Source organism: Ciconia boyciana, chromosome 6 (genome assembly GCF_034638445.1).
Source record: "Ciconia boyciana chromosome 6, ASM3463844v1, whole genome shotgun sequence".
NCBI lineage: Eukaryota > Metazoa > Chordata > Aves > Ciconiiformes > Ciconiidae > Ciconia > Ciconia boyciana.
Window position 1 is genome coordinate 60940711 of NC_132939.1, and position 12104 is coordinate 60952814.

General features: G+C 56.2%; 1 protein-coding gene across 2 annotated transcripts in view; it reads left to right on the top strand.

Moving 5' to 3' along the window:
* The first annotated feature begins 3870 nt into the window (after nt 1-3870).
* Nucleotides 3871-12104, top strand: part of KIF26A (kinesin family member 26A) — a 101490-nt gene continuing 93256 nt past the window's right edge. Inside the window, exons 1-2 of one of the 2 annotated variants that reach the window (XM_072866001.1) lie at nt 3871-4208; nt 4353-4598. In XM_072866001.1, the coding sequence (XP_072722102.1) occupies nt 4155-4208; nt 4353-4598 (300 nt within the window). In that variant the 5' untranslated portion in view covers nt 3871-4154. The remainder of the gene's footprint in view (nt 4209-4352; nt 4599-12104) is intronic. The other variant, XM_072866002.1, reaches the window with a different exon arrangement.

Consider the following 12104-nt stretch of genomic DNA (forward strand, 5'->3'; position numbering starts at 1 on the left):
CTCTTCTCTTCTCTTCTCTTCTCTTCTCTTCTCTTCTCTTCTCTTCTCTTCTCTCCTCTCCTCTCCTCTCCTCTCCTCTCCTCTCCTCTCCTCTCCTCTCCTCTCCTCTCCTCTCCTCTCCTCTCCTCCTCTCCTCTCCTCTCCTCTCCTCTCCTCTCTCTCCTCCCTCTCCTCCCCTCCCCTCCCTCCCCTCTCCTCCCCTCTCCTCCCCTCTTCTCCTTTTCCTTCCTTCCTTCCTTCCTTCCTTCCTTCCTTCCTTCCTTCCTTCCCCTTCCCCATCTCCATCCCTCCTTTCCTCCTTCCCTCCATCCCTCCCCCGCTCCTTCCCCGCTCCCCCGCAGCACCCACGGCCACGCAGCTCACCCCCGACCTGCCGGCCCCCAGCCGAGGCCAGGCTGCGGGGCAGGACCTCAGCCCTGCCCAGGGCGCGATTGCGGGGCGGAAGAGGCGGCGGGACCGGCCGCGGCTGCCCCCGCCAGCAGTGCCCGGTGTCCGGGCGGGGCGGCCGGCGCGGAGCCTGCGGGGGGGGGGGGGCGCGGAGCTCCGCGCAGCCCGGCTGGACGGATTATTCAGCTCACTTCACTGCAGGCGGTATGAAGCGGGATGATGCTTTCGTCAGGGCCTGAATTATTTGTTTAGCGGGAAAGTACGCGGGAAGGGATTGCCGCTCTGCCCGGAGTCCCCTCCCCCGCGCTGCCGGGGAGCCCGATCCAGCCCGCCCGCCCCGACGGGACCGGCCGCGCCCCGGCGGAGACCCCCGATGCAAGAGCTCTGCCCCGGCCCCCAGGCTGGGACACGCGTGGGGACACGCGTACGTGAGGGCGGCGGTGCTGCGGCGGAGGGGGCGGCCGGAGAGGCAGCCTGCAGGGAGAGCTCCCCTCTCCCCGGGCAGCCATCAGGGACCTGTTTCTCGGCCCCCTCGATGAGGAGGAGCTGGCTCCCTCTTGCCGTCCTCACCCACGGCAAATAAAATTAAGCGGGGGGGAGAAAAAGAGAGGGGAGCTTTTCAGAGAAGTGAAAGGCCGGATCCCTTCCGGAAAGTGCTTCACTTCTGCTCCCTCAGGCTTTCTTTTTTTTTTTTTTTCTTCCCCCCTTTTTTTTCTCTTTTTTATTTTTTTCCCTGCGCGTCTTTTTCCCCTCCTAAACTGACTTCACTGCCAGCTTTTCCCTTCTTGCGCTCACCCCGGAGGAGGAGGAGAAGGAGGAGGGAAAAAAAAAAAAACAACCCGCCAGCCGCTAAACCCACCCAGCAGTGGATGGGGGGAGGCAGGAGCCTCGCAGTGCGGGCTCCTGGCCAGCGGGCGGTGGGAGCCCCCTCGATCGGCGAGCTGATGGCCGGCGGCGGGGGAGCAGGGCGCTGCCGGCCCCGCGCACCCAGCGCAGCGGCGGCCCCGGCCGCGGCGCCGGCGGGGCGGTGAGCGGGGCCCGCAGCCGCGCTCGCTCGTCAGGCAAGGTGCGCTGGAGGGGGGATAAAACGGGAGGGAGAGCGGCGGAGAGAGGCAGAGAGAGGCAGGGAGGCTGGTGGGTCTGCCCGGCTGCTGGCTCCCTCACCCCGGCAGCGCGCATCCTGGCAGATGAAGGAGTAACTCACCGCGTCTGGCTTTTTTCTTTTTTTTTTTTTTTTCTTCTTTTTCAAGGGGTGGGAGGTGTTTGCTATTTTATCCTTTTTTTTGTGTGTGTGTGTGTTTGTGTGTGTATACAAATACATCGCCTCCGCTCAAGGAGCCCGATATTTCCAACCCCAAACTATGGCTTTTCAAAAATCGCCCGATGCCTCCAACGCCACGAGGAAAAACCCCAGCCTGCTGGAGATTGGAGCCTTGTGCTTGGACTCGGAGATCATCTTCGGCTTCACCAGCCACCTCCTGCGGAGGAAAGCCAAGGTAAGGGGACCTTGCCCCGGCCCCCCGGGGAGCCGGGGGCCGGCAGGAGGTCGGGGGGGGTCCGGCTGCCTGCCCTGCCCCGGGCCGGCTCACGGGAAGGGGATGGCAAACTTGGCGGTGCGAAGTTGGCGGCGGCCGTGCCGGGGCGGGTTTCAGCACCACGAACAGTCCTGGCGGCTCCGCGGAGCGGCGCGGCGCGGAGCGGCGCGGAGCGGCGCGGGGGATCCGCGCTGCCCTGCCCGCTCCCGGGGCGTCCCCCCGGGCACGGCGGCGCCTCGTCTGCCCCCGGCTTCAAATGGGGAGTGGGAGCACCGCGTCCCGCTATTTCCAGGCGGGATTTTTAACTTGTTAAGGCAAGGAGGTGGCTCAGCCCAGCAGCGCGGCTCAGCCCCCAGCCCCAGGCCGGCCGGGGCGCGCACCCCTTCACCCGCCCGCCCCGTCCAACCTGAGACTTGGAGCCAAGGGAGGGTTTTGCAGCCGTTATTCGGGCACATGCAATTTCCGAGCAAGTTCCCGGAGACCCGGGCAGGCGAGAGAAGGGAGCCGGGGCGCACCGCCCGGTGCATGTGTCTGTGCCAGCCCCGCTTCCCCGCCCGCCCCCGAGAGGGGCACACGGCAGCTCCCGGGCGGCGGTCTGCTCTCCCCCCGTCTCTCCTCTTCACCTCCCCACCCAAACTTTTCTCGGGCTCCAGGCCACCGGTCCGGGCGGGCGGGGGGCAGCGGCCGCAGCTCCCCGAGGGGCTTTGCCCGCGGTGCGGGTTCTCCTCGGGGCTGTGCCGGGGCGCGCATGGCCCCAGCCCTCCCCCGGGGCAGGCACCCGTGGCGGGGGCGCTTCAGACACGTGCTCGGGAGAGCCGGGAAAGTTTAGGCGGCCGGGGAAGGTGCCTCCTGCGGGGTGGATTTTTTTTTTTCCATGTATGTATTTTTCCCCACTCTTTGTGCTCGGCGCTGCTCACATCACCGCGGACCCCACCCCGCGGTTCAGTGCCACCAGCACCCACTCGCGCCGGGGCGGGGAAGGAGACAAGGAGCCTCGTGTGGCATCGCCGCAGGAAGCCGCCGCCGCCTCCCGGCGCGGCCCCGCCGCTCCCCCGCGGGGTGCCGGCTCCGGCGCCGGGTCCGTCCCGGGTGGGAGCGCGGTACCGTGCGCGGCCCCGCCGCGGCGCCGGCAGGTGGCACTCTGGTCACAGGGACGGCGGCGGCGGCAGCCGGGCTGCGCCCCGCGGGGCCGCTCCGCGGGGCCCGGGCACGTCCCGGCTCGGCCCCTGCCCACCGCCGCCCGCCCGGCCGCCGCGGGAGCAGCGGGACCGGGCGGCCGGGGGGGAGTAATGATAGACGGTGGCGCATATTCTTCTCTCTGGGGAAAAAACCCCTAAAAAAAAAGTGCTAAATATACGAGCCGGAGCGGCGGCCAAGTAGACAATTAGCTGCGAACGTTAATTTCTCCATCTGTCAGGTCAATTTTCACATGTAGGAACATCCCATCGCGCCCGCCGAGCGGCTGGGGAGCCGGCCCCGGCGGGGCTGTGCCCCGCGGCACCGCGCATCTGCCCGCGGAGGGGGGGGCACCGTACCCCCACCCGCGTAGGAGAGCACCGGCGGCGGGGGCGGAGGGGGGGAGCGGCCCCTGCCAGTCCCCCGGCCCCGTCTGCAGCTGGCCCGCACCCACGGCGCCCGCGGCGGGGGCCGACGCCTGCGCCGCTTTCCGGCCCCCGCGCTCCGCAGCGGGACCGGCACCCCCACCCCGGCCCTTTTTTCCCCATTCCCGAGGAACTTGGGCGTTTGAATGTGAAGGGGGCAACCGCGGGAAGGAGTCACGCCGGTTTGGGACTATCGTGTAGGGTCACTATGAAAAGGCATCTCCCCCCGCCCCCCAAAACCCCAAACCTAAACTCCATCCCGCCCTGGCCGAGGCTCCCCCGCCCCGCTTACCCCACCCCCGCCCCCGCCCAGCCCCTCCTCCCCTGCCCTCCGAGCACTTTTCCAGCTTTTTTTTCCGACGTGCTCCCGTGCTCCGGGTCCTTCCCCGTGCCGCCGTGGGGAGCTCACTCCGCCTCCCTCTCCCAACCCAAACTTCACTCCCTTCTCAATCAACATGGGAGGCAACATCACCTAGCGCGGCAGCCCGGACGGCGGGGACCCGGCGAGATCACTGTTGGCACCCCCGACCCCCGCCCCGCCATGGGCGCCGCGGGCCGGCCGCGCCGCCGGGCACCGCGCCGCCCGCACTAGCGCAGCGGGGCGCGGGGCAGGGGCGCAGCCCCCGCTACCATGACCGCGGCCGCCGGCTGGAAGGGTCTGGGCCCTGAGCCCCGGGCGCCGGGGGTAAGTCGCTGCCACACTCCTCCCCGCGTCTGGGCTTCTCGTTTTGTTCCTTTTCCTTTTCCCCCCTCCTTGTGTTCCCCGCGAGGGGAGTGGGAGCCGCGTCGCCTCCGCGATCGGCGGCGCTGAGCTCTGCTCTCTCCGCAGGTGGCGGAGGGGAGCGCGGTGCGGGAGCTCTCCCCGCGGAAGAGGCCGCCGGCCGCCGCCGAGGAGGAGCGCTGCGCCAGCCGCCCGCCGCCCGAGGGAGCGGGGGCCGCCGCCGGGGCCGAGCCGCGGCCGCTGGAGCGGGCGGCGGCCGGGGGCTGGTGCCGGAGCTGCCAGGCCCAGCTGGCCGAGCTGAGGAGGCAGGCGGCGCGGCTGGCCGCCGGCGGCTGCCCGCCCAACGCCCCGCCGGTAAGTACAGCGCCGAGCACCGGCGGGCGCTGGCGGGAGGCGGGGGGGCATGGGGGGCGCGGGGGCCGCCGGAGCCTGGCCCCCAGCCCGGGCGGGGTCAGGTGTACATCCCCGCGGATTTGGGAGGAGAGCGCGACGGCAAAGCCGGCGATTTCCAACCCAGGAGGGTTCTTCAGAAGTTCAAGGATTTCCCGTCCCGGGCTTTATCGAAAAGCGAAACTGTGCGGCTGGACGCTCACCCTCTGTTCCAGTTACCGTCTGCCAGAGACAGTTAAAAAAACGTAACAGTGACTTTGGCAAGAGGAGCGGGAGCGCAGGCGAGAGGCTGTGCGGGCGCCGTCGGGGACGCGCCCGCGGTCGAGCCCCAGAGCCGCTCCGAGAGCCCCGGTGCCAGCGGAGCTCCCCGTCCCCGCTGCAGGGCTGTGCTTCCCAGCCCTGGTGCCGCCGTTTCGGGGATGCCGGCTCCGTGCTGCAGCGGGGCTTTTTTGCAGCGCCTTCATCCTCCCTACGAGGAGCTGCCGGTAGCTGCGGTTCAGGTCCTCCTTCCCAGGAGCCCATAAAATGCAGCTGAAAAGCACACACTCGTGTTTGTGGCGCTGGAGGAAAGTTTGAGCCGGATGGTTTTGCGGGGCTTTTGCTGTGTGGGTGCTTGAGAGTACCTCCCTGGCTGATTGATGGGCTCATTCCTGCCCTCAGTGTCACTGGGGCAAGCCGGGGCTGTGTCCTTTTCCTCCAGTTTGTGCCTCACGATGGCCCTTCATACCTGGTAGTGAACGGAGAAAGTGCATCAGCGTGGCAGAGGTTTCCTTTAACACATGTGCAGCTTTATTCGTGTGTATTGTAGTTGCCCGCCCATTTTTTCTTTCCGTGTTTATTTTCTGTATGTCAGAGGTCTTTATTATTCTTGTCCCTTGTCCTTTACTGAGGGCACGTGAAACAAAACTTTTAAAAGGTGATACAGGTGGAAAAAATACAGAGTCTTGATACACAGTCTTGCCTAGACACCTGAAGAGATCCTAAGGATTAGCTGAGAAGGCAAAATGCAACAGAAGACCCTGAGATTCTGTTCCAGGGCACACAAAACGTGTGCTGGGTTTTTGATAACATTTGGAAGTAATGTATTGTTTTCTAAACAATTCTTATCTGGATGTTTGCAAGAATGGGGGGGAGGGTCTGAAGAGGAAGCCAAACCCTACTGACCTTCATTTTCATTCAAAGAGTTCCTGTATGATCTACAGAATTTCCCATTGAATCTAAATATAGTTTTGTTTGGAAGTGCATTGTGGAGCGGTGTCCGAATGTGCAGCGAGGTTTGTATTTTCAGGCCGGATCCAAAGCGCTTTGAAATCAACAGGAGTCTATTGACTTGCTAGGTTCGGAGCAGGCTCTTATTTCTGCGGTGTAAAAGGTCACGTATCTTATCTTATTGAATTCAGGACAGCTGGACCTTTTGTTTTCTGGATTGCCACGAACGGTGGAAAGAAGTTTAATTTCCCCTTGTGCAGTGCATGCGATAGGCTGCTTCAGCGAGGAGCACGTAAAGCCCTGCTCCCCTTGTTGGGGTGGGCCTCTGCCGTAAAGAATAGTGTCCTATCGGGGAGCGGATCTCTGTCATGGGAAAAATAGCCGCCGGTGCAGGAGAGTCAGGGGGCTTGGCCAGGTGTTCAGGTGAGGAGACCTGTGAGCAAAGGCCTGTTTGTGTGGTCTCTTTCCTCCAAGTCTCAGGGGACTTCCTTGATAAGCACTCGATGATGGGTAAATTAATCCCCCTTTTCTGCAGGGTTTCAAAGCATGCCTAGGAACATAATAAAATAGCAGTCATCACAATGTCAGAACCTCAACAGGCCTGATCACAGAGTAACAGATACCTGGAGTTTACTTATCGAGTAGCATGCTGTAGAGTTAGATGTTTAAAATTTTTTAAAAATACATTTTCTAATGCTTATGACACCTCTAGCCTAATTGCAAGCTCACCCCCCCCACTAATCCTGGTGTAGTGAGCAGCTCCTCAGGAAGGAAGATGCAATAAACAGTCCTACTTACTGCCTTCTGTGTGTGAAGTAGGTTAGTGGGAGATAACAGGCAGGGGTTCGGCTACTCAGCTGCTGCGAATTGGCCTTGCAGTGGGAATCTGATGCAATATGCTGGCAGGTTGAGCACGGTGTAATGTTTGTGCCAGAAAGGCAGCTTGCTTCCCCCCCCCCCCCCCCCCTTCCTTTCTTGTTTAATTATATAACAAGACATCTGAAAAAGCAGCTCCTCTCCGTAAGAGTTTCATGCCCACACAATAAAAGTCTAAAGAGTTTCTTACAAGCTCTTCTAACGCACTGTCAAACTAAGCAGCTACTGGATGAGTAAACACCAGAAAGCTACTGCTTGGAGCACGCTGCTCTCAAAGGATTTACCTCCTTTGCCGTAATAATGAAGGGATCTTTCAGCACAGATTCAGAAAGATTTCCACACCTGGTTGAAAACCCTTTGGAAAGGTGGGTGGGTGCCTCAGAGATGAAAGAAGGGCTAGTTTCCTGCTGTTGATATCTTTCCTGATGAAAGAGAGAAGGTGTATTCTCATGCGTGGGGCAGCTGACAAGAGATTGAATTCACATTAGAATAAAAAGCCAACCTACTGTTTGCAGTCTGCAGGGATAACAAATCTAATTGCTTGCGAGGGCTATGATTCATAAAGTTTATGTGTTGCTGTCCTTTCAATTAGACGTATTTAAAATATATAAATAATTTAAAGTTTTGGTGCTCAGATGATGTGCATTGATTACGGAATACTGTTAGTTGTTTGTGTCTCTTTAAAGTCCTCCAACTCTTTGTGGACAGCTGATAAAAAGATACACCTCTTTGCTTATGTTAAAACTCTTTAACAGTTCTCCAAGCACAAGATTTACTGCACCCTACGCTGTCAATTCCCTTCTTTTTACTGCTGCTGCCTTTACAGTTTGCCACCACAGTGAGGCCTGTGTGTGAATCTAAATGTGATTTTCATCAAGCAAGGATGGAAATGAGCAAAGTTTAATCTGAAATTATTCCAGATTAGCATTTTGGTATTGCAGTATCAGCATCAGTTGCTGGGCCATGTACTGAACTAGTGGAGGAGGGAAAGAAAAAAAAAAAGGTGCCTTGGTTTATCCCTAATTAAAAGTTTTGTATGTGCCTTGCAGGCTCTGTCCCTGGGGAGCTGGTAATGGGATACAGGATCTCCTACCTCCAGGGTTCTGGCTGGAGTCGAGAGCAGGTTGTTGTGCCTGGAAGTTGTTGCTGTTGGCAGCTGTGGGCCAATCTACGGGAAATGGGTTGGTGGTCTCTGTCTCACTCCCAGTTGGCAAATAGCCTTGTCACAAAACCACCACAACAATTACCGCTAATTGGCATCACTGTTGGCAGTTTCACAGGAGAGGCTGAGGAATGAATAGGGATGTAGATTAAATTAGTAATAATAATACTTAGCACCTAAAATCTTCACAGTGCTTCACAAATGCTAATTAATTAATTTGCGTGATGACCCTGTTCGGTAAACCCAAACGCGCTGTCATTTCTAAAGAGGTGTATGTCAGAGCGAGGTGTGTGTCTCGGAAAGGAAGGGGACAGGCAGGGACTGTCCGACATGAGAGATGTGCTCCTGCAGCTGCATTGTAGGAAGTAAACTCTGCGTTCCCTCTAGCGCAGGCAATAGCCTTAAGGATATACAGCTACTGTAAAATGGTTTTAGCTAATCCCTTATGAGCAGAGGAAGAAAGCTCTTTCAGTATGAGGAACGCACACATTGATACAACTACATCCACAGAAGGGTTTTATACTGGTATAAATATTTTGGTTATAGAAGAGTCGTAATTGTACCCAGTGATACTGGAATAAAATAATTTTTTTATCTGTACTGAGAGGAGGCCAAGATCAGAGGAAGTTCCCTTTGGAAGTGATTAGCATTGAGGATTGTGTTTCTCTGAGCCCAGGGATTCAGACACCTCATTTCACCTGTCCCCATCCACCCTCACCCCCGACCCCTGCAGCCTGAGCAGTTTGTATTGTACCCACTGCCAGCGCAGGCGGGGGTCGGAGGCAGCACTGAGGGGGGCAGAAACATGCATATTGTGTGGTAGCTTGAGTTCAGCCGAGGTCTGGCTGTCCTAGTTTTTGAGATCCTCTTTTCTTCCCTGTTTTTTTTCCCCCCGTTGCATTATCTGCACTGTGTGTTACACGAGGCACACCACTGAACGGCTTCCCGGGAGTTTGAGGGACAAAGGAGCGAGTGTGGGCTCTTTATTGCTGGTGGGATGGACAATGCTTTTTTTCTGATACCTAAAAAACCTGAGCATTCTCTGTATTCTCAGTTGACTGGGTAAGCTGTGGTTGGGTACAAAGAGGCATGCTGCCAGCCCTGGTCTGCAGAGAGTCTTGGTGACCAGGACAGATCATGCTTTTGGTTGCTAACAAACCATGAATCATTTTGAGGGAGCTAAGCAAGTCCTAGCCTGCCGTGTCCTTGGCAGGGCTCTGTGTTTCGCCAGTTAGAGTTGGAGGAAGCTCAGCTTCTCTGGAAAAAAGGGGAGGATAGCAGTGGCTTTAGACGCACTGTTTGCACTGACGTGTCGCAGCCATGCAGGTGCCACGCAGTGCTGCTGGATTGAACTCCCACCACACCTGCTTCTGATCAAAGCGATGGTCTCCTGGTACACCTGTATGTGCTGCAGATTGCATCACCTGAAGGGGAGATGAAGAACAAAGTTTTGAGAAGGGCATGCTCTTTCCTGTGGGTTTCTCTTGTATGCTAAATAACCCCCATGTTTCCACAAGCAGCAGAATGGAGGAAGGATGGTTTGGTAGGATGGATGCTTTGCTCACCACCTTTGCTCTCCCCATCCCTCTGCATTAATCCCAGCTGCTTCCTCCTTGTCCCCAACGACTCGATAAGAGGCAGCACCTTCTCCGCATCTGTGGAGCTGCACACATACTGTTTGGTTGACAGTAAGCTAGTACTGCCTGGCCATCTGGCTTCTGTCAAACAGTTAGTAACAAGTGGGTCCTGCCCAACTTCTCTCACTGCCAGTTTGTGGAAGTTGTAGGAACTTCCTCTGAGCCTTTTACCTCAATTTCAGATCATTTGACAGGTTCAAAAGCTGTTTAGGAGAGCTGGCAGCGAGGAGGGTGGAGAGAAGGGCAATGAAGCAGTCCTCATTGCTTTGGAAAACCAGGCTAAGACGACAGGCATGGGATTGAGGACTGTGATCTTGATGTGCGAGGGCCAGCTATGCTTTGTTGTTCCCACCTTGGCCACTCTGATGGCATGGTGTCAGCAGGGCTTAGTAGCAAGGAGAGCTTGCACGATCCCTGGCTGCCGGTACCTGTCTCCTCACTGTTGTGTGCTTCAGGAGCCTGTGCTGCACACAGAGGAGCCTGGGAGAGGGCTCTGTGTCCTTAGCATTTGCCTGCAGGCTCATGCTTCCCTGAAAGAGCAAGGGTTCGGAGCACGTGGGGATGTCTCTCAACATTTGAGGTGGACGTGGAATAGGTCTAAGCTTTCAGAAGCAACCCCTGACTTTTGTAGAGTTTTTCTTCCCATGCCCATTGTTTTCTATTAATGGGTCAGCCTTTCCTACTGAGTGGCATGGTCACCTGGAATTTGAGAGTCTTGGTGATGGTTTAGAAACCCTGTGCTGTCTTACCTAACTTTGGGGTCCTCTGTTACTGAGGGGCTGTTTTTTTCTTTTCATGGGAGGCCTTTCTGCAACTGGGTTGACATGGATAAGGGGAATTGAGTGGGAGAACTGTCTTTTACAGATTCCTCTCTAGAGGAATCCAGTTTTCAGGGCTCTTTACAAGCACTAAATGCACCTTAAAACGTTCTATATTTAACATTTCAAAAATGCGTAAGTGGAAAAGTAATGTCTTAGTTAATAAATATGAAACTACGGGGCATTTTTTTGAGATGCACATTTAATATTTAATTTTGTGAGAGAGACTCTTGCAGAGACTTGGCTGTGGAGTGCTTCGGGCTATGAGCTCAGATGTGGATTTCAGGTACGTGTGCAGTCTAATAACGGGGTTAGTGACAACACCGTGTCAAATGTGTTGACATGAGCAGTTCCCTTGTTCCAGTCAGTGCAGTAGTCCCCATGCTATATGATAGGCCACGGAAACTAATTGTAATAAGTTTGCTTTAGACATTTAGGATTTTCAAGCATGCCCTTTTAAAATACAGGTGAGCAGGATTATCTTGCAGTTCAGATGCCGGAGGCAAGAGACCGTCTCACTGGGGGATCTGAAGTGGGGGAGCGGGGATTGCACAATTAGCTCAAGGTACTGCGGTCTCCTGGGTAGCTGACGGTAATTAGTACTGCTGCGGCTCTTTCTGTAGCTAATTCCTTCAGCACCCTGCCCTATTAGGGAAAAGGGAGGAAACACATAAACCATTTCAAAATCCCAGGGGGTGGAAAAGAGCATCTGCTCCTAACATCTGAGGTTACTTTGAACCTGTTGAAATATGTAGTAGCTGCTTTATTGTTTTTGCCAAGAGTTTCCACCTACGGTGATCCCAACCTCTGACTTGTTAACAGCGAGGTTGTGGGAGGCAGTAGTCATCCTCCTCTCCCCCGGCCCACAGCAGCTGATAGTGGCTGCTGCTCTGGACCTGGCACCGCAGGGTATTAGAGCGGGGATGGCTGAAACCACCAAGAGATTTTTCTTTCCCAAGACCAGGATTGCCTACCATGTACACAGTTGCTGCATGGGTCTCCTGCTGCCCGGGTACCCTGCGGTAACTGCACTCTTGTGTGTCTGAATCCTTTTTCCCACAGTGAGGAGGCTGATGTAGAGAAGAGCCAGTTAGTCCCTGGGTTTTCAGCTGGCTGATGAACGTTTTGTCGTGAAAAGTGAGCGGAGATTTTGCTTCACCCTGGCTAGAGGAGGAGAATCTATCTGGAAATGTGTGGGTGTCTTATGGAAGATTTTTCTATGACGATGCTCTTGCCTTTCTCAAAATTGGATTACCTTCAGGAACTAGATCTATTTGGATATTGCTCACATTGAGTATGGCAGGCAGCTTTCCATTTGGGAGCATTGTATCCTCATTTTTTTATTTACTGGAAGTCTGTGGAATTTGGTTTGCCTGGATTTGGTTTGCCTGGATTGGTCTCCCTGTTCTCTGACTTCAGACCTGCAGCTCTGTGGAATAACTATTTTGTGCTTACGCGTCCAGTATATCCCCACATGGAAGGCATCTTCAGGAAGGCCGGAGTCTTGTCTCTGCCGCTGGCTATGCTCATGATCAGGAACAGGCTGATTTCTTTTACAAGTGTCTACTAATTTTGTATAATCTTTCAGATGAGTGGCTAATGGGAGAACACTTGAGCCTTGTTTTCAGGAGAATCATGCCTCCTGCTGCCTTTGTTAAGAGGAGGAACTGTGTCCCGTTTAGACAAGGGGCAGTGATGCAAGACCTGAATTTAATCCCTAGATCTTTCACTGACTTTGTGAATTTGGACAAGCTGCTTAATATCCATG